Source organism: Gopherus flavomarginatus, chromosome 7 (genome assembly GCF_025201925.1).
Source record: "Gopherus flavomarginatus isolate rGopFla2 chromosome 7, rGopFla2.mat.asm, whole genome shotgun sequence".
NCBI classification, from domain to species: domain Eukaryota; kingdom Metazoa; phylum Chordata; order Testudines; family Testudinidae; genus Gopherus; species Gopherus flavomarginatus.
This window is the reverse complement of record NC_066623.1, coordinates 61,884,087-61,906,077: the sequence shown is the minus strand read 5'-3', so window position 1 is coordinate 61,906,077 and position 21,991 is coordinate 61,884,087. Positions and strand designations below refer to the sequence as shown.

General features: G+C 43.1%; 1 protein-coding gene across 8 annotated transcripts in view; it reads right to left on the bottom strand.

Moving 5' to 3' along the window:
* Window positions 1–2,106: 2,106 nt before the first annotated feature.
* SMG7 (SMG7 nonsense mediated mRNA decay factor) overlaps window positions 2,107–21,991 on the bottom strand; it is a 109,602-nt gene continuing 89,717 nt past the window's right edge. For 7 of the 8 annotated variants that reach the window (XM_050963588.1, XM_050963587.1, XM_050963590.1 and 4 more), the window contains 9 exons: window positions 18,452–18,596; window positions 15,200–15,582; window positions 13,886–14,257; window positions 11,981–12,130; window positions 7,956–8,036; window positions 7,173–7,332; window positions 5,444–5,614; window positions 5,189–5,337; window positions 2,107–4,226 (listed from right to left, as the gene is read on the bottom strand). In XM_050963588.1, the coding sequence (XP_050819545.1) occupies window positions 4,113–4,226; window positions 5,189–5,337; window positions 5,444–5,614; window positions 7,173–7,332; window positions 7,956–8,036; window positions 11,981–12,130; window positions 13,886–14,257; window positions 15,200–15,582; window positions 18,452–18,596 (1,725 nt within the window). In that variant the 3' untranslated portion in view covers window positions 2,107–4,112. The remainder of the gene's footprint in view (window positions 4,227–5,188; window positions 5,338–5,443; window positions 5,615–7,172; window positions 7,333–7,955; window positions 8,037–11,980; window positions 12,131–13,885; window positions 14,258–15,199; window positions 15,583–18,451; window positions 18,597–21,991) is intronic. The other variant, XM_050963592.1, reaches the window with a different exon arrangement.

The following is a 21,991-nucleotide window of genomic DNA, read 5'->3' as shown; positions in this document are numbered from 1 at the left end:
GAAAGTCCCCACACTCCTACCCATAGAAATTTTGATATTTGTTTTCAAGTGAATTTATTGTTCTTGAAAGATGTCTGAAAACAGAAGCATGAAAGCTACCATATCACTACAGTGCTGGCTCGCCTACACTGCCCCACTAATGTGCCTCAAACCTGACAAAGATACTAGCCTCAGTCAAGGCAATTCAGTTTCCAAAGCTCGTTTAAGAATTGGCCCCGCATTGTTACAATGACAAGAACAGTACTATCAAGGATGGCGTAGACACCTGTGCCACTAGGACTTGAACTGAGACCAAACATCCAACAGGTAGTAAGGACATGGTCAATGCCATCCTGATGTGTATATGGACAAATGGCCTGTGGACAAAAGGCTCCACATCTCTCTATCAATCCCCTACCATCCCAAACTTTATTGATTCACATACCACCTTCAAAAGACACTGTTAAAAGTACCACATGCAAATTTCTCCTTCTGTGCACATTTATTTTATCCCTTATTAGGCTCAACTGAAGTATTTACAAACTCAGTAAAATAAGTGGTGAATTAGGCTGATGGAGATCTTCCTGGGGATGTCTGAGAAAGGAGTTTGGCTGTGGGAGTGTGCGTGTTAGGTTAGAGGACAGGAGATTTAGAATTGGTCAGGAATTTTTTTTTTTTTTTTTTTTTTTTTAAAAACAAAACATCCCGCCCCCAAATTGGAAAATGCCACTTTGTTTAAACCAAAACTTTCTATAGGAGTGTACCAGAGTTTTGACAAAACCATCATCAAGGAAGGTCTCAGGTCCAGGATGGAATTTCAAAACCAGAGAGACACACCCCCTGCCCTCACACACACTAGAACAGCCTGGTGGTTTGGGCATTCACCTGGATGTGGGCAATCCAGTGAATATCTAATTATTTCTACAACAGCTCCAACAGGAGACACACCCAACCCAGCATTCAAACCAGGAATCTGAACCTGGCTTTCACCAATTCCAGGTGAGTGCCCTGACCACCATGTTATTGGCTGTTTTGAGGTGGGCTCTCTTGCTCGGTTTTACACACACTTCAAAAGAATGCAGTTCCTTCATGATGCAGAATGGGGAAGTTTCAAAATGGTAAAAAGGTTCACATGGGGGGAAAACCATTTCCTTTCCAGCTCTAATGGTGTTAGACTGAGGATACAGGTTCTGGCTGGAGTGTATATGGGCTCTGGTGGTGAGAACGTGTGAGAGTATGTCAAAGAGCAGGGAGGCACAGAGGGGTGGGGGAGTCTTAGCTGGACATCCAGAGCTTTAACTGGACACCAAGAAGCTTCAGCCAGTTTACCCTTACTCCAAGGCTTCCAGTTCCCAGTTCCAATTTGGTTCTCTCTGAGCCAGGGAGCTGCCAATCCCACTGCAACCCCGGCCTCACAGGAGTTTTATATACAAAAGTCTCCTCCTAACCTGGGCCCATGACTCACATCATCTTTTTCATTAACACTTTCTGGGGTGTAAGGGATTTTCCAGCCCACCAGTCTTCCTTTCTGGTCCCCATCTAGGGAGCCTCTTTCCTGACTTCATGCTTTCCTGTAATTCTCCTTCTGGGAGTCACTTAACAGCTGGGTTTTATGTTAAGGTGGCAGCTACTTGCTTAACACCTGACCCCATTCCCCCAACTAGTCTGTGGCTCTCTTGGATTCCTATTTCCTTAAAGGGGCCATGTCCTTGAACAGGGGTCAGTTGGGATCCCTTAAAAAGGAACAGCCCACCCTGTTACAACCTCATGTTTCACCAGTGATGCACATACCACAGTTTGGGAATCCCAGCCCTAAATATTTCCATCAGTCCTCAGGATTAAAGTTTAACTCATTCTCCGGGCTCTGGCAGTCTGACATAATCAACCTTCCAAGTGAAAGTTTTGTCAGGAACTCCCTATACATCATTTTCAGTTCAGTGTTCATAGCCCCTGTGCTATGTTTGCCTTTTGGCTCACCCATGCTGAGTCCAGTCTGAATCTCTCTGGCTCACTGAATCTTTCAATCCCACATGAATATTACATGAACCTCGCTCCCTTTTCTACAAAAAGAGAATCTAAATAACTTCCATTCAGTTAAACAGGAAATAAATTCTACTCACACCTGGATGGAGAGAACATGGTTTAATTAAAGGCAAAGCTGATTTCAGCAGCTGCAGGTCTTGCACAGACAGACGAAAAAACACAAAAAAGCTTACGACACAAACCAGTTTCTGTTGGGAATCCCCGAGCCCTACGTAACTCCGACACTGGAGGGTGGGATGGGGAGTCCTGGCCCAAGATTCAGAAAACATTCCAAACACCAGATTCTCATGCAGAAATAGGATTCTGTGGCTGGGACTCTGGCACTGCTGGGCGTGAGATGGTGAATCTGGTTAGCTTGTCTAGGGTGCAAGAGTCAGTGACAGTTCAAGCACTGGAATGTTGCAGCTGCCTGGGTGCACAGCTCAAAATACACAAACTGGGAGGGCTGAAGAGAAGCACAGAAGGTTTCGGTTTGTATTCACCACCACTAGGATGGGAGTTTCACTCTTTAGAGCTTTCAAAGAAAATCTCTCTTAGAATTGCAACAGAGAACAGTAATGTTGCTAGTGCAGGGGGCAAGGGGGAGCCAGTCATACCCTATGAAGGGCACTAAGCTCTAATCTTCCCTTTTTGTATTAATTGGGGCTGCCCAGACTCCAGTGTCACTGAGGCTCCTGCATGTGCCTTGCTCTGCAGCTGTTTCTCAGCTCAGCGATTCTGAATCATCACACACAAACTGCCCCTCTGGCTAGCATTGCAAATGGACGTTTAGCTTGTTTCCATAACTTCCCTGGGAAACGAACAGAAATGCTGTCCTTTTTTCTATATGAGATTTCCAGTCTTCCTTTTCCCCTAATAAATAGCAAATAAAATGCTGTATTTCCTTTTCTGCGCCTTTTCAGAAGCGAACGGCGCTATGTTTTCTTCTGTGTGTTACACGCGTCTGTGATGCCTGGAATTTCACTCTGGAACTGGAGGTTTGGGGCTCAGCTGCGTGCGAGCCTGAAGCTGATGTATACCTATGGGGCTGTGTACACACCATACTGCCCAGCTGACTGTCTTCTTTATCCCATCATGCTGGACCCATTACTTGTTTGTGGGATGTTGACATCGGGAATGAAACTACGAGCATCCAGCAATGAGGTGAGGGTGGGGGTAGAAAGAAAAAACAAAACAAAGCCACTGAAAGCTCCTACCTACCTACCTACCAAAAGGAGTCAGGCTGTGAACGCACAGACTAGTCTGCCCTTTGTGAGGCTGGTCACTATGCTACAGTAAAATGTATAGGAATCAGAAACATTAATTTAAAACCCCGTAGCAGTTACTTGCTTGCACTGCAATGCCCACTGCGTCCCCAATTGTAGCTTGAACACCTACAGAAAGGGCATTTTACGCTGGAGTCTCTAACCCACACAAGGGCTGGCCAGAGCCTTTGAGTGAAGGATGAAGTGGTGTCAAGTGCCAGACTCTCCTTCACGAAACTCCTTCACTAGCCCAGGAGATAGTTCCCCACCCTGTCACCGCCCACCTCTGACCAGAGCAGCGACTGGGGCTTTCTTTGCTACACACTGACTACAAAGCACATTTTGTATGGAAGAATTCAGTGTGATCTTACTACTGAGATAGTAATAATAATAAAGATGTTTAGGAATAATTTCAACTACATTCTCAGTCAGCAAAGCAATCATTAATGGATTCCTATTTTATCTCCCCAAAGAGAGGAAAAGGATTGAGAAGTTCTCATTGGCTTCTCCCATCTGCCCTTCATTCTCAGCTTTTACTTCCCATGTGGCTGGGGACATGCACGATGGAGAAGGTGAGAGGTGGTGATATCAGATTACTGAGTGAGACAAACAGCAGTTCCTCTCTCTCTCCAGAGGGCTGGGGGGGATGGGAGAGTTCCTGATGTTTTTTGTTGCACTGCAGACATTTCGTGCACACTCAGTGGGTTGGTGGAGCACTTACGCCCTCCTGACAGCAAGGAACAGAAGAGAGGGCTGCCACCTGCACAGGACTGTGTGGGCGAGTCCTGCAGACCCAACATGCCATGGTTTATGGAGCCTTTCTTTGCAAGGATTGCCACCTCATTCTCAGTGTGGTGGATTCATGGGGCCTTGTCCACGTTGCTGCTTCTGCTTCTGCTGCATTAACAGTTGCTCCAGGGCTGATGGTCCAGGATGCATCATGGAACTGGACCAGATGGACTAAAGAAATAAAAAAGCAAGGCTCAGCACTAATACCTGGTTGAGGGCCCCTTCTCGTATACATTTCCCAGACTGACAAGTCTCCCATTTTCTCCTGCCTCCCCTCAGTATTTATACCATGCTCTTCACTGGAATGGATGATTTTGTAAGTGTCAAGGTCACAGATTAGTTACTGAAAGGACCCTTCCTCTTAACACTCCTCCTTTCTTCCGGTATGCCCGTAAAACAAGTCAATGTGAACAGAAATTCCCATTGCCTTAAAACTCATCCCAGACTAATAAGCAATGGAAATGCAGAATCTTTTTTTTTTTTTTTAAATAGACACAGATATGGTAAATCAGACCCAACATTTGGGTTTCTTCTAGTTCAGCCAGTCTATTCCTGGTATATATGACATTTCAAAGTGAGGAGAGAGATTTCTACAGTGTGAGTGAACTGACACCTACAGTGACGTCTTCCAGAACTGGATATACCTAACACATTCCTGCATTGCAGCAGGAAGCCTTCAGTTCATAGTACTAAGGCCTGGTCTAAACTAAAAAGTTAAGTCAACCCAGCTACATTGCTCAAGGGTGTGAAAAATCCACACCCTCTGAACAACACAGTTAAGCTGATCTAACCCCCAGTTTAGACAGTGCTAGGTCTATGGAAGAATTCTTCCATCAGCTTAGCTGCTGTCTCTTGGGGAGGTGGATTACCTATGCCAATAGGAGGCACCCCCCCCCCCCCCGTTGGCGTAGGTAGTGTGTATACTGAAGCGCTATGGCAGTGTAGCTGCAGTGCTGCAGCTGTGTTGCTGTACCGTTTCAAGTGTAGGCAAGCACTACATTAACAGTCTGGTGCTTGGAACGCTTGACATGTATCCTGCATTAAGTCTCATCACCCAGATCTCTCCATGCCATATAGGAAACGGGAATTACACAATACTAAAAACTATTTTCTCCTCTTCAAGTTCAGTATACCTTCAGGCTCTCCATGAGCACAGTGGAGGAATCCTCCATAGCGGGGCCATGGGCTGCCCAGGTGCCGCTGGGAGTGCTGGTCTGGTGCCAGCTGCTCTCTGAGGAGGAGGATGTTGCTGGGAGATAGTCCAGCCCAAATCCTCCCATTGCTAAAGCAAACAGAGACTGGTTAAAAGTGTATGTCGCAAAAAGGCATTGCAAAGCATCAGACTAACTTGGGGAGTATTTGCCCCAGGACTGGAACCTAGCACTCACCTGGTTTATCTGTTTTCCAACGGTCTGCAATCCTCCTGTCCCTGTTGTCTGGCGTCCCAATAGGTCCAAAGTTGGAGAATGGAACAGAATTGTGGTTATGAGTTGGAGGGGAGCTTGGCAAACTGCTTGGGTTGGAGGAGTGAGGAGACTGGCTGGCTGGTGTTGAATGATCTGTTGAACAATAAATCAAGATAGAGTAAAAGAAAAGAAATGTCAAAAAATTGGTAAGGGTTTTCTGCACATCTGAGAACGTTAAACTCTGCTGCAGTATCTGCAGTCACAAAGCTTTTCTCTGAGCCAGGGTCAGTTTATTCCCTATTATATTAACTTCGGGATTTGGAAATCTGCCAACTGTAATGTGAATATGCCACACCACAGTAATAGAATAATTTTAGTTTAATAGCCAGCTGAACAAAACATTTGTGTGCTTACTTGAGAACGCTGGAAATCTCCTAGCAAGATCTTTGTAAAGGGATTTCTAGCCAATGGAACGGAGTTCTCCAAATTTGTTTCAAATATGTTTTGGGTGCAGTTTTCAGTGTTGAGCTCGTTCACAATCTGAAATATGCCTATTTTGTAGTTTGACCAAAGCTATTGTTTTATACAAAAATGATTTTCTTTCTCCAATGTCTTGATCATTGTGCAAAGAGTCTGGCATTAAGTGATGAATCATCAAATTCAGAAAGTCTGACTTATACAGCAATCTGCAATAGTCTGAAAGGAATTCAGACTTGTACTGAATACCAAGCAAGAGGTGTTGAGGAAGTGTGGAATATTAGCAGATCTACCTGGTAGAGGAGATAATGTTAGGATAGATGAGAGCTCTAACATAGGGTAGTGGGAGGCCACTTAAATGAAGAGGCAAGGTGACAGAATGAAGAATGGAGGGTCTTGCCATAAGTCCTACTGGAAGAGACCACTCTGCAATTGCATCATTTTAGACTGAGAAAAACTTCAACCCTCACATCTCATCTAGCACCCACCACTTCTGTTCTTCTGCACAAACGAACCTCTTCTGCAGCTGCTGCGATTTGGAAGAGCGTTCCCATCTCCTGGCTTCAGCTTGCCATCTTCTCAAATAATTTTTTTCTCTCTTTTGCCTATGCCTCTTGATTTAGCTCTCCTTTCTACTCTAACGGTATTACTATATTATGGTTTTTAAAAGGTGACCTGTAAAGGAAAGATGTGTGTGCGCATTTTTCTGTCTCTTTGTGATGTATTAAAGTAGCACTCCACCCTATTTCCTTTACTTTTGAAACATCAGGACCATGAAATCTAGTCTTCCCTGATTTGTCTAAAGGACTTCTTGGAGGACTAGGACAGAAGCAGCAGGTGTGTCTGAATCATGAGAGCATTTCTCCCAAATGTTTGTCAGGAATTAAGAGTTAAATAAGTGTTAACAAAATAGCTTGAAAAATGGACAACAATTTCTTGCCCCACTCAGTTGCTCACGTTTCTCTCTCTCTTTTAATGTCAGAACCCTGTAATTCTCTGGCATTTATAGTTCTCCATCAAAAAACAGGGTACAAAAGATAAAGAGAGCAAGCAGTAAGAGACTTTGAAAAAGACTTTCAGGCCTCCTTTATATATTAAAAAGAAGCAAACAAATTTTTCATTTGCAGGTCACATTTAACAGATAATACAATATATATCATAATAGGTACAGAAATAGCTTCTGTGCAGCCTTCTGAACTACTGTGCAGGAAATAAGCCATATCAAGATTATTACCTGAGCTTGCTGGAAGGGATGGAGACCAGGGCGTCCCTTCAAAGAGAGAATATAGTGATGTCTCCTGATGGGCCATTGAGGGAGTGACCTCTGTTTTTGTGCTGGTATTCAGGTTTTTCCCATATACCTCATTGAACATGCTGTTGTTTGGATATCTTTCCTGCAATATTAAATAGAGTTTAATCTGAGTAACACACTTATTTGAAACCTTAAGGTTGTGGAAAGAACTTGTGGTGTGGGTTAAAACACTTCCTGAACTCCATATTTATTCCCCCCTTACCCCATCTCCTTTATAATCATTTTACTTATATAAACTCCAATCACTTCCTGAATCATCTCCCCAGCTGTACCACAAAATCCTAACTAGGTCTGTAACGGGACAGTGGACCGTGCTCACAGTCCTTAGTGGGAAACATGCAAGCAACAGACGATGAAAAGAAGGAAAGATATACACACTAAGGGTCAAGCCTGGGGCTCTACATAGGCAAGACTCCCAGTGAAGTCAACGGGAGTTTTGACTGTTGGTCTGTAGCATCAGGCCCTAAGAGATGACAAAGAAGGAACAAACAAATGAGACAAAGGGACCAGACAGCGTGTCTAATAGGTTAGAATGGAAAGACCCCAAAACCATCTACCAGTAAGGAATAAGATTACAGCTGGGAATTCCTTTCCAGCTTGTGTCCATTTTTGGAACTAGTATAACCACCCTGATTCTATAACATGACCAGAGCTGAATGGATGTTTTGAATACTGAAGGGCTAAGAGTTGTTGGTGTTTACATACCTGGTTTAGGGAGAAGCCAGTGAGGGACAGGAAAGAAGATGACTGAGACATCAGCTCCGATGGTTTTTCTAATAGGGACTTCTTCAGAGATCAAAAGGGAAATGTCATTAGACGTTTATTGTATTTGTGAAAGACAGAAAGCACATTATGCCACATTAAAGACAAGTTGTTTAATCACCAGAATACTTTAAAGCAAAGTGTTTATCAAAACTATTTTACAAATTATTTCCCAACATTGGGATGAAGCAAATATTGATACATGCAGAAGAGTGTCACAAACCCATCACATTAACTGAAATCCACTTAATGCCTCAGCACCAGCAACTACACCAAGTTTGAGGTGAAATCTCAACCAAACTCATTTAACGATTTACCATGCTGGATTAGGCCACTGATTTATCAAGTCTGGTATCTTGCTTTTGGCCTTTGTCAGTACCGGATACTTCAGAGGAAGACAATCCCCTCTACCAATAAAGAAGCCAACTACTTGTGCAATGTTATATATTAAGGGAGCAAGAATGGGAGAGCTTTATGCCCATTCCCCCAAACAATCAGTTTATTTCCTTGGCATGAGATTTTATCTTTATTTGCTGCTGTGCCAAATATGTTAGCTGTCACAAAATAATTCAACTCTTCTGAAGAAAATATACATCTACTTCCTGAAGCATCAAGGTGTGACTATGTGGCATGTGCTTTACTGGTTTTAACACACTCTTTTAATGTCAAGTGTTCTCTTGTTCTCATCACAGCATGGGGTGAGGAGGAAGAACCGATCAATTTTTATGATGGCAGGTTTCTCAAACCTTCATAAGTGAGGGACCATTTTATAGACCACTTCCCTACCAGTCAATTATCTGGACCAATTCCCCTCCCACATGTAATCATGTAACACCCTGTGAAGGAGCAGAGACGGCTGCCAGGCAAAGCAGGGGTTAAAGAATACCTGTGGGTTCAGCTAGCTCTGCCCTGTTATACCTGCAGCCAATGCCAGGCCTGGATGGGGGAGAAAAGAAGGGAGCCTGGCTTAGTCTGGGGCTGACTGGTGAAGAGGCAGCAGCTCTCTGTATGCCTGCCTGAAGGCACAGACCAGCAACCTGCCTGCCAACGCAGCCACTGGAGGCAAGTAAGTCTTCCCCTGTCAAGGGGAACCTGCAGGCAAGCCCCAACTGTGCAAAAACTGGACTAGCGGGGCCATGCCCCAAACTAAAAGGACTTGCATATGGAGCAGCCCAGGAAAGCCCTCCTGAAGCCATCCTCACAGCTGGAAGGAAAATCCATCTCCTCTCCTTAGGGGTGAGTGACACAGGACCCTGGGCCAGAACCTGAGGAGGCAGGAGAGGTCAGGTCTCCCTTCAGCCCTCCCTAACCAATGATCTAGCCTCTAGGCCGTCTGGCTACTGAAGGCCCTATCACACATCCCTTTAGGAAATATAGGAATTACTTGCATTATGTTCTGTACGTTACTCTAGATCAGTGCTCACCAGCCGGTTGAGACTCTCCCAGTCAACTGTGATCTCTGGTGGCGCAGTGGGGCTGCTGCTAAGGTAGGGTCCTTGCCCCCATGCCACTCCTGGAAGCAGCCACCACGTCCCCGCAGTCCTGGGGGTGGGGAACAGAGGTGTCCGCACGCTGCTCCTGCCTGCAAGCACCACCCTTACAGCTCCAATTGGCTGGGAACCAGGAACCCTGGCCAATGGGAGCTGTGGGGGCAGTGCCTGCAGAGAGGGGCAGTGCACAAAGACCCCCTGTCCCCCTGGGACTGCGCTGGCCATGTCTGGAAGCAGCGTGGGGCTGGGGCTGCCCAAGGTAAGTGCTGCTCCCTTCAACGGGCACGTTATGAATGGCTCTGAAGCATTAAGACCAGGAGTAGCATGAGTATAGCAGGTCCAGCTATGCTGGACCAGCATTTCTCTTCCACCTCCCAACCTGCAGCCTCCTGGAGCCAGCCCCCATATACTTTCCTGCACCCCTTCCCCAGTCCTGCACCCTGTACCCACCTTGCACCCCAACACTGTGCCCCATCCCAGGGCCCCCTCCTGCACTCAAACTCCCTCCCAGAGCTTACACCCCTCACCCCTCCTGCACCCCAACCCTCTGCCCCAGGCTCCACCTGGAGCCTCCTCCCACACTGAGAACCCCTCAGCCCCAGCCCAGAGCCTGCACTCCCTCCCAAACCCCAACCCCTAGTCCTGTGAAAGTGAGTGACAGTGGGGGACAGCAAACAACGGAGAGAGGGGGGATGGAGTGAGTGGGGTGGGGCAGATCCTGGGTTGCTATTAAATTCAAAAAGTGATCTTGGGCGTAAAAGGTTGGAGACCACTGCTCTATGTATTTAAGTTTATTATAAAGCAGTTCAGCAGCTAGAAACAAGGAGAGCCAGTACAATGCCAGCAGTCACCCTCCACAGACAGCAGGGAATCTTTTGTCATTTTTAACTTTACACCCCTCAACTGAGTCCCCACTAGTTTTTCTCCCTTCTGCTCTACCTAACTGGTAGCATTGAGGACTTAGCAATAATGCACCTCAAGCCAGCGTGAGGCGTTTTGGCATGATATGCCTGTTTGGAACGGAGAGTGAATGTGAATCAATTTTCAGGAAGTTGGATCTATCCACATAATAAAAAAAATATAATAAAAATAAAAATAATAAAAAATGTATGTGCCAGTGGGCAGCAAGTGCCACGGCATTCAGGATGACTGTGTAAGTCACAAATGAATTGTGTGAGACAAAATTAAAATTAAAATTGGTGCATCACTCAATACCTTGTTAAGTTCATAACATCTCAGTACGGTTGTCCATTATATTTTTTGTTATATTTAAAATAAAATCCTCTGGATTACACCGCAGCCTGCACTGTAGTCCTTCCCTAGAATTTAGGCCTTCGTATCAGGAACATCTTTGTGTTCGATCCTGTCAGCTGACCAGGAATTCCCCTGTCAGTTTTTATAGTAAGCAGATGTTAGCTTATTGGGTTTTGCCAGGGTGACAACTCGATACTTTGAAAATGTTTTAGAATTCAGACAAATACCAAACTTGGCAATTCCGCACCACTTAACCGGCACATGAACTAAGCTGGCCTCCCTCCACTTCTTAGCAGAGATTAGTTTGAATACGGGGGGAATAAAAGCTCTAGAAGGGGGGAATTTGTTTTATATTTGTGCTGCTGGTTGTTCAGAACTGTGTGAAGACTTTGTTTCTTTGATTTATTGTATGTTATGTATGAATCAGAGGCTCCCAATGCATTCAGAAGTGCCTCTTCATTTTATAAATCTAAGTATTACTAAGACTTCATTATTGTTACAAGATATTCTACAGGGCATTTAACTAGCCAATTGTAACTTTAAACTACAATTGCCATAATAAAAATATGAAAAAATACTTTTTAATTGGTATTCTATTACTAATTCACGACCTTCAGCAGTTTTCAATGGTTCTCCCGGTCAATGTCAATTAAGAAGGCTCTAGTATGCTACTAAAACATAACAGTCAAGATTTCCCACTTTTCCAAACCTTATTGTAATCTACAAGACTGAAAGTTAACCTTATATTCTTTATCCACATACTTCCAATTCTTTTCTAAAAAGTATTTTCTTCCTTCTGTGATCCTTTTGCATTTTTAAAGGATTAGTTTTTTTCATATGAGGTAACATATAGAAGGGATAAAAACAATATGATTCTACATATGGATAAAATAGAACCTTGTGAGTAACCAAGCCCATTCCACTGTGGAAGGCATAGTTTTATAGATGCTCCACCAATGTTTTGCCTGTGGGCTTAACACTTTTAACCAAAGCAATTATTTTGAATTCTGAACAAGCCAAGAATCCAGGAATTGGATCAATAGCTATTCTATTCTTTATAAATCTCCTCCTCGATTATCTTGAGCTAATGAGCCATCAGCTTGTTTAAACTCCCAGGCAGAGACTAACTAAACAAAGGAAAACAAAATTTCACATCTTACAACTTCACAGAAAAAAGATGCCAGAATTAGAGTGAGAAGCAGCAGAATTAAGTCAAATACATACAAAGAGGCTTCGTCCAGGAAGAGAGGCGAGAGGCCCCAGCAGAGCTGGGTAAAGATCAGGAGGATTAGAGAAAATCAGCTCTTCCTCCTCCTCCAAGGCAGCCAGACTCTTTAACAGGTCCGGAGGAAGCAGAGGGGAGCTCTTGGGGTCCTAGTGACAGAAAGGAGCACAGTCAGATGCAGCAGAGGAGGGGAAAAGAAAAAAGCAAGAATAGGAGTGAGGAGGGAAGCCACAGAAAGAGAAGAGAAGCCGTAATAACCACAAATAAGGCAAGACATAATAGTGTCCAGAAGAGAGGAATATTATAAAGCAGTTAAAAAGGCAGCATGCAAAAGAAGCACAAGACCAGCGCAACATAAGGAGAGAAACAAGGAAGAGAGGATGGAAAGAGAATGCTGAACTGATAAAACTAATATCTTGTCCTTGTGCGTATTCAGCAGACTGATGCAGTTTTACATTAAGTTGAAGTTTTCAGTCAGAGACTGGTAACTAATTTAGAGAATGTCCTCCCTGTTATATTAGTGACCTACAGACTAATGGATTCATTCCACATTTTGTAAGTCAAGGAAAACCCGGATCTGAAGTTTAGTTTTCTGATAAGAAAAATCACCATATTTTTTCTATGCCAATCTGTGTTTTTGTTTTTAAGTTGTAAACAAATTACATTTCTGTTTTGGTTATTTTTTATGGTAAAGTTTAGTTTTCATGAGAAAAACATTTCCACCTCTAATGGCCCACAACTGAAGGCACCATTGGGCAAAAGGAGGTTTCCCTACCTGGGAAAGGGGGAGTGGACAGAATTAGCCTTCTCACATTGTGTGTGTAATCATTAAATCAGCCACAGGTGGGTTGCGTGGCATAGTCTCTGCTCATGCTTCAAGCAGCCAAATCAAAAGTTGCAGCATGGATGAGATCCATGGATGCGGGTGAGATCAGGACACTGGCACTGTTCCATCTAAAAACACAACCTGACATTAGGGCATGAGGCAGTTTCCTGGTCACTGTCTAGCTCTTCTCCTTCAAGGAACTGAACTGACCTCTTAATCCTCAGTACACTCACCCAAGTACACCTGACCCCAGGTTAAAAATGGAAACCAGGTTTCTGCCTCAGTTTCCTTTAAGCAATACCAAAAAGCATTTGCACCCCAGACGTCTCTTCTGGAGAACTAACAGAACAGAAATTAACCACAATATTTGTAACAGCAATATGAGGCACAACTGGACTGAGCAGAAGCAAAGGATGAGTCTGGCAAAGCAATGGCCCAGGCAAGCAGATCACCCATTCTGTTTGGTGGGGTTTAAAAGGAAACTGAAGCAGGAGGCTATTTTTTAATTTCCAGCCTAGGCTGGATGTGTTGGTGAGTCAATGCACCGAAGGTATCAAGTGCAGGTTAGCAGCTTGTTTAGAAGGCAGTAATTAAATTTCACTTGTCTGAACAGGTTTTTTGTTCTTTGCTCCTAGACAATAGGATCTCTCTCAACCTGGTCTATCACTAACAGGGTCTCTTGCAAGAGGGAGGGAAGCCTGTAACCAAAATCAGAATGTGGCATGACTTCTCCATTTTCCATCAAGCAGCAAATTCTTGCTTTAATGCAGAGGTTAATGTCATTTCTACACTGAGTGCAACTGACAGTACCCTGAACCAACAGTTTCCCCAAGAATATGCTCCCATATAATTAGACCAACTGAGTGGCAAATCCATTACTGGTGACTGGAATCTCAAGTGAACCACTCTCCAGAAGGCAGTACAATATCGTATTATCCCTGTTGGGGGGTGGACCAGAAACAGGCCCACATTTAGGCATTTCTTGCTAGAGGATATGGCCAAAAATTGGGAGTTTCACATTTAGGGACATCAGAGTCTTGCTGATGATCTTCACCACTTAACAAAATAGTATGTTTACCTCAAAAGCCATCCTGGGCACAGTGTCCTGCTCTGGGCGGAAGACTCCTTGTGGTCGTTTCCCCCTGCGATCCATGTTAGCCTGTTGTGCCATCACTACCCTATTATCAGCCATGCCATAGGAGGAGTCCCAGTAAAATTCTGGCATCTTGACTTCTGAGGGGTTGTGGTTATATGGCTCCATGGGGAAAGGCTTCATTTTTTTCTCCAGAGGCTGCTGCTGCATCACAGGAGGCTGTAATGACTGTTCAAACAGTTTTAGGGGATCCTGGGCCTGAAGATAATAGGGCTGCTTTACAGGCATGATCTTTCCCAGTGGGCCTTGGACTTGAGGAGGATTCCAGAGATGCTTTGATGAGTCTGCCTGCGGATACTAAAAGAGATGCACACTTTCACCATGAGGCATAAACAATGGAATAGTACCATAAAGGTTAACTGAGCGACTACCTGTTCTATTCAGACGTTCATTCCTGGTGGCCATGCCTGCTGGTAGATTACAATTTCTCCTTTTATAAATCTCAGAGCATGTTTCTCTCAGTTCTTATTCACCAAAGTTCAGAATTTCAGTGAGCACTCACTTCACACTCCCTACTCAAGCTCGGAGGTAACACCTGAGAAATGTCATCCTTATTTCAATTTGCAGACTTCACAGACCTTCAACCGAGATGCTGACTCAGATCTCCAATTGAGGTGCCTTAGGTGGAGGTGGAGTCTCTCTCAGCTACAGATTTTAGACGAGCAATGTTCAAAAGGAGATTTCTCAAGTGCTGAGTGTATAACTATTGGATGGCAAGGAACCAGCATTGTGATGCATTTAACTAAAAAGGATAGGAGGGAATAGTTATGGGGAAAGATCCAGAGCTACCCTCCTTAGTTAGGCAGGAAATCACCTGGCTGTCTAGAAGAGCCTAAAGCAGAAACATCTGGTCGAAAATATCACCTTTTAGGCATCTGTACACATATGCATAAGAGAGAATACAGAATACATTGTCTGCCATACGAAACATTTCAGGCCTCAATAACTAGCTTTAGTTATAGAGCCAATAGTCCACAGCACCAAGCCCTACCCTCCTGCATACTCTGACGGTACTATACTGGCAAAATTTTTCAAAAATAAGAGCTTAAAGTCCATAGTCCTAAATCCATATTTAAGTGCCTAAAGGCAGGATTTTCAAAAGGATCTAAGTGACTTCTGGACACAAGTCCTATTAATGTCAATGGGACCTGTGCTCCTATTTTTAAAAATATTGGCCACTGCATCCTTCCCTTTCATGGATGCTTGAAGAATTTTATAGTTCTTATGTTTTAAGTTTACCTGCTGGAATCCAGAGTGGTGTGGCGGGCTCTTCCTTAGGGCCTGCACAGCTTTTGTAGGGGACTGTTGTTGCTGAGCCAGAGCTTGGACCTGTAATTGGCTTGCAGACTGTGCTGTTGCCTGAGCTGGTAAGGATGTAAGGGGCTGCTGGGAAGGTGGTGCTGTCTGTTGAGATCCCTGGTTCATTGGCCCTGGTCCAGAGGGCCGCTGCTGGCTGTAAGGAATGTGGGACTGTTTCCCACCTTGCACCTGGTTTCCTGCAGAGGAGTGAGCTGTAGGCTGAAGAAAGCTTCCTGGAACAGAAACACCACCTGGGAAGGTGTAACCTGAGCTCATAGAGAAAGCCACAGGAGGAGGTATAACGTATGCTGGAGGTGGGAACCCTAGAAAACATAAAAACACATCTTTAACCATTAGGAAGCCACATGTCTTAAGCAATGCAGGATATGCATCATGTTTTTCTATTTTCTGTGTTTCAGTCATGAAGACTATAAATATGAGCTGTAATTCCACATTTGTGAGACTTTGTATTTCCCCTAAATGACATCCACACGTCATAAACAGATAGCTAAGGGTTAATATTCTTTTACCTGTAAAGTGTTAACAAAGGGAACCAAACACCTGACCAGAGGACCAATCAGGAAACAAGACTTTTTCAAATCTGGGTGGAGGGAAGTTTTGGGTGTGAGTTCTTTGTCTTGGTTCGGTGACCCTCTCGGCTTTGAGAGTGATCTTTCTATCTCCAGGCTTTCTAATCTTCTATTTCCAAGTTGTAAGTACAAGGATAGTAAGACAATAGGTTTATATTGTTTTTTTGGTATTTACATGTGTATAGTTGCTGGAATGTGTTAAATTGTATTCTTTTTGGATAAGGCTGTTTATTCATTTTTTCTTTTAATGAATTGACCCTGTATATTGTCACCTTGATACAGAGACCATTTTTATGTCTTTTTCTTCCTTTTTACATAAAGCTTTCTTTTTAAGACCTGTTGCATTTTTTTTTTTAGTGGGGGCTCAAGGGGATTGAGTCTGCAGCTCACCAGGGAATTGGTGGGAGGAAGAAGACAGGGGGGAAGAGAGAATCTCTTTGTGTTAGATTTACTAAGCCTGACTTTGCATACCCTCTGGGTGAGGGGAGAGAGAGATTGATCTCTCGGTACTTGTGTTTCAAGGACTTGAAGCAGGGAATATCCTAGAGTACCCAGGGCGGGGAAATCTGGGAGGAGGTAAAGAGGGGGAAGGGAAGTGGGTTATTTCCCTTTGTGGTGAGACTCAGGGCATCTGAGTCTTGGGGGTTCCCCAGGGAAGGTTTTTGGGAGACCAGAGTGAGCCAGACACTGGAATTCTGGCTGGTGGCAGCGATATCAGATCCAAGCTGGTAATTAAGTTTGGAGGTTTCATGTTAGCTTCTCATGTTCTGAACTCTAAGGTTCAGATCTGAGTAGGAGAGTTATGACAACACACTTTCAAAAATCAGGGGAAGGGGGTTTGATAATTTTATAGGGAAGTTCTATTTCTGAATTTTTTTAGCTACCCTTCCAGTTACTGGTTATGGTCAACTGGAGAGACTCCCTGAAATTTCTCCACACTAAAATTAACCTATTTGTTTCTACTTTTTCTCCATCTCTCTTGCCTTCACCATCCTGAGATTTTCAATCTACTACTCTCAGGACACTCCTCCATCCCACATTCTGTCTGATACTGAATCACTGCAATGCTGGAGGGAGGACTGGCAACCTATCACGCTGCACCCCATGCCCAGGTAGTCTCCAATTCCTGACAATTTATTCAAAGAGTAAAGTGGGTACAGAACTAAGTCCTCCTTTCAGCAAGACTAAGGCTATGTCTACAGCTTATGCCAGCATAATTTATGTCGCTCAGGGCGGTGAACAACCCATTCCCCTGAGCGACAAATTACGCTGGCATAAGCACTCATGTGCACAGCACTATGTCAGCAGGAGAACTTCTCCCACTGCCATAGCTTCTGCCGCTTTCAGAGGTGATTTTATTACGCTACCAGGAGAGCTCTCTCGTCAGCATAGTCTCTTCACCACCCAGGCTGCAGCCGCACAGTTGCATCAGTGCAGCTGCACCACTGTACATATAGACATGGCCTAACTCTTCTTTTCTTGCAGTTCATATTGTTGCAGTCTGGGGAGGAAGACAAGGGACTGAAGCTGTTCCTCCCAACCCAGGTTTTCAGTTGAGTTTAGTGTAAGAACTGATGATCCTCTTTCTCCAGCCCCACTTTTGGTCAATTGCTCCTTGGAATAGCTACAGCACCACTTGGGGTAGGTGGGCTCTGCAAGTGGAAAAAGTAAACATGATAGTCTGCAAGATCCCTTTGTTTATGTGAATAAACCATAGCCCTGAGAAACAGCAGCAGCAAATCATTAAACATATTTAGACAATACATCTTAACACAATTATTAACACCACACCTTCTTCAGTGGAAATTTGACTGTAAAGCAGATAAAATATAAAAGCTCAGATATGCAGTTATGAGAGTATTGTATGCAGAGACAAGATGGGTGAGGTAATATCTTTTACTGGGCCAACTTCTACTGGTGAAAGAGAGAAGCTTTCAAGCTTACATGGAGCTCTTATCCAGGTCTGGGAAAGACATTCAAGGTGTCACGGCTACATACAAGGTGGAACAAATTGCTTAGCACAAGGAGTTAACATGTTGTAAGTGACTATTCAAAATGAAGTGGGCAGTTAATACTTCTGCAGCCTCAGGAAAAAGGAGGGTTACTGCGTTACAGATCGTTGTAATGAGCCATAAATCCAGTGTTTATATTGAGTCCATGATTGTTAGTGTCTAACAAAGTTATGAATCTAAGCTCCCAGGCTCATCTTTTGAATACTTCACTCCTAAGGGAAGCATCTTTGCTTAAAATCCTGTTTTACTCAGTTTGTCACATTATAAGTAAATACAAGAGCAGATTACAGTAGTTTCATGTTATAAAGTTAGAAGCTTGTCCTTCAACAGCAAAACCTAAGATGTGCTATATTTGCATGTAAACCATACAGACATCATGACATGGAATGTAATTCCAAAATATAAGGAACCCTATTTATCTCACGTTTCAGTTCAACTACAACCTCTGGTTATGACGCTTTAAGTCAGGTCCATAACCTGAAATGATAATTTTACTAAAACTGTTGCTGCCTTGAGGGATGCTTCAATATATCTTTCATCACATGAATTTCTATGCAGTTAGTAGTAAAGATGAGAATCAGCTGATTTACCTGGCCGACTGGGAAGAGGAGGGAAGGCTCCTGGGTGATGAATGGGGATGAACTGGGAGTTGCTTGCCTGGCTTGGAGTCTGAGTTACTGGTGTTTTCCTGGCTTCGGACACCGGAGTTTTCCTCATCTCAGTCTGAGATTTTACCTATATCAAAACAAATCACACAAAAATAGGTTTCAGAGTAGCAGCCGTGTTAGTCTGTATCTGCAAAAAGAACAGGAGTACTTGTGGCACCTTAGAGACTAACAAATTTATTTCAGCATAAGCTTTCGTGGGCTACAGCTCACTTCTTCACAAAAATAGTTACAGAATTTTTGTCAGCCATCCACATCATCTCAGCTCTGAAATGGAGGGTCCAGATTGAAATATATTCACTCCAGCCAGATAATCGGAGGGGAAGAATGGTCCAAGTAGTTAGGGCATGAGGACTTGGGAGATCCACAAGCTTCCTGTGCAACCTCCTGCAAGTTACTTAGCCTGTCTGTGCCTCAGTTCCCAGTTTGTAAAATGGGGACAGTAGTACTTCCCTACTTCACAGTGTATAAGAACAAATGCAGTCTGGAAAAGAAGCTGCAGCAAGACTTTTCCCAGTATATTGCTCCATCCTAAATTATGCAGTATATATGCAAGGCCCTATATTTTATGCCGCACATTTGACCCAAATTATTTAAAAGGTCCCTTGGGACAAGCCTCCGTAACCAAACACCAGTTCTTTTCCACTCTCTACTCAGCACCATCCAGCACAGTATCTTGTGTTATTGGATATTAAATTCCATTCTATGCTGCCCCTACATTTTCAGATTGTGATGTGGCACTCTATATGATTTTATGAAAATATGCTAATGAGTGTGAATATGATGTAACTGGAATATGCTTCATGCCAAAAGGTCTCTTGTAAAGTATCATTACAAAACTTACAATCTACTGAGTGGTGTTGTCCTATTTGTATGTATATATCATTACTGCATCTGAAACTAGAAATATAACTCTGAGGGCCTATTGTAATTATGCAAAGTGTGGGCCATTAATGGTGGTTTGGAATCTTGTTGGCTCCAGTCAACCAGGACAATTGACTGTGGGTGGCTCTGTTTGCATCCAGGCCTTCCTGTGAGTCAGGCTGGGAGGAATGAGGGCTTGAAGTCTTACAGTGACATGTGATCATGTCACCTGAACTTGACTCCATCTGTAAGCCAGTGCTTTTCCATTTAGAAGGAGGGGTGGGAACCCAGAGAGGGACAAAGGATTCCCACCTTATACAAAAGATATAAAAGGGGGTGGAACAGAACAAAGGGGGCAGCAATCATGAGAAATCCCCTAGCTACCACTTGAGCTGGAACAAGGGCTGTACCAGGGGAAAGGATTGTGCCCAGATTAGGAAGGTGTCCAAGAAAGAAGGTGTGTGAAAGAAACTTATTGAAACATCTCTGAGGGTGAGATTTTATCTGTATTCAGTTTTCTTACTATACAAGGCATAGACTTGTGTTTTATTTTATTTTGCTTGGTAATTCACTTTGTTCTGTCTGTTATTACTTGGAACCACTTAAATCCTATTTTTTGTATTTAATAAAATCACATTTTACTTATTAACCCAAAGTATGTATTAATATCCGGGGGAGGACACACAAACAGCTGTGCATCTCTATTAGTGTTATAGAAAGCGAACAATTTATGAGTTTCCCTGTATAAGCTTTATGCAGTGTAAAACGGATTTATTTGGGGTTTGGACCCACTGGGATTGGGTATCTGAGTGTTGGACACAGGAACACTTCTTAAGATGTTTTCAATTAAGCCTGCAACTTTTGTGGGACATGTTTCAGACCTGGGTCTGTGTGTGTAGAAGGCTAGTGTGTCTGGCTCAAATAAGGCAGGATTCTGGAGTCCTAAGCTGGCAGGGAAAACAGGCTCAGAGGCAGTCTTGGCAAATCTGGTGGCAGTTCCCAAGGGGGTTTCTGTGATCCAACCCCATTACATAGGTAGTCAAAGGTTTTGTACTGCATGATGAACATTTAGATTTGGGGAAACAATTATGTAGCAGATTCAAAGAATTATATAAGAATCTAAGGGACTGAATAACTATTTTACATACAGAGCCTTGAGTATGCGTGATGTGCATCAAAATGCACACTACATTGTCTAGCCACTAACTTCCTCATTCTCATGCAATACAAAAAGTTACTTAGTTTCCAGTGCTACACCGTATAGGCATAGAGGTAAGAGCCATTCAGAAGTCATAAGGCTGTAACACAAAGGCCTACAGGACACAAGCCTGTATGACAATAAGCTTTGCATAATTAAGGCCTAGGCATAAAGTGTTGATGTAGGTAGTTACCGGGTAAGTTGTTTTTAAATCAACAGTTTGACCTTAAGTCACAAGATAAGTATTACAGTAAATGAGAGTGGTACGTGATGGGAAAAAGCGAAGTGAGGTATCACAAAAGTATATTTTGGAAATTTTAGGGAAATTTAAAAGGATGTTGAGCTTAACTAAAACTGACATGTACTAACTGCAGATGTACCATGGCAACTAATCGATGTAAATGCTAATAAGTATAACGTCAGAGACTAATAGAGCAACTGAGGACAGGGACTCCAATTTTATTGAAGGTAGAAGTACCTCTAAGGGAAAAGGTTAAAACCATCACTGAATATGTATAAGATATGGTGGGTATTAGCATAACAACTATACAAGTTAAGACCCAGCCTGAGGGCAGTCAGACATGTTGGTTGTGTTGATTTGACAACCACACGCAGATCACCTCATATGTTCCGGGGCTCCTCACAAGAGATGATGCGAATATGCAAATGCTAGCTATTTTGTATTGCCTCTATCTCCTCTGATGTATTATAGGGGTTGTGATCTTGTTTGTTTAGCAAATAAATTTTACTAGTCAGAAAACATGCAGAGTTTTGTTTCTTGTGTGCGCCTCAAGTTCCTAATTCTAGTGGCAACTCTATTACCGTGACTGATTTGGAAGCAGACCCTTTTCATATTACTGTGTAATATCTACATGAAAACAAGTATCACCTTAGCAATCAGGCAATAGGAATGTTTGAATATCCCCCAAGTATTTTCCATAAAATGAAAATGAAAACATCAATGTTGCACAGAAGTTCTGAAGGTGACCCACGGAAAAGGGGTCTTCTGTCCTGTTTTATTTCTTTATGTACTGAAGTAGGCTTTGAAGTTTCTCTCAAAACAGATTTCTTCTGCTTGCAGGACTGACAATTTTATTAGATTTTTAAAAACTTTACCATTTTATAGTCTTAACTTGCTGAAGTGGATGTTTTATATTTGTTTCTTTAGTTTCCTAAATAGCAGAATTTGAGATTTAACACTGCGGGAGGGGGTGGTGGTGTCTGTAAATAAATAAATAAATAAATAAATAATCCCAAAAGATTTACATTTTAAAAACACTTATTTATGCTGAAAAAGACAGTCATTATCAATCTTACTGTGAGGATAACATAAACTCTTAACCACAAAGCTGATAAAATATGTATCTGCAGCGAACATCACCTTTTGATATACTGAATTTCCA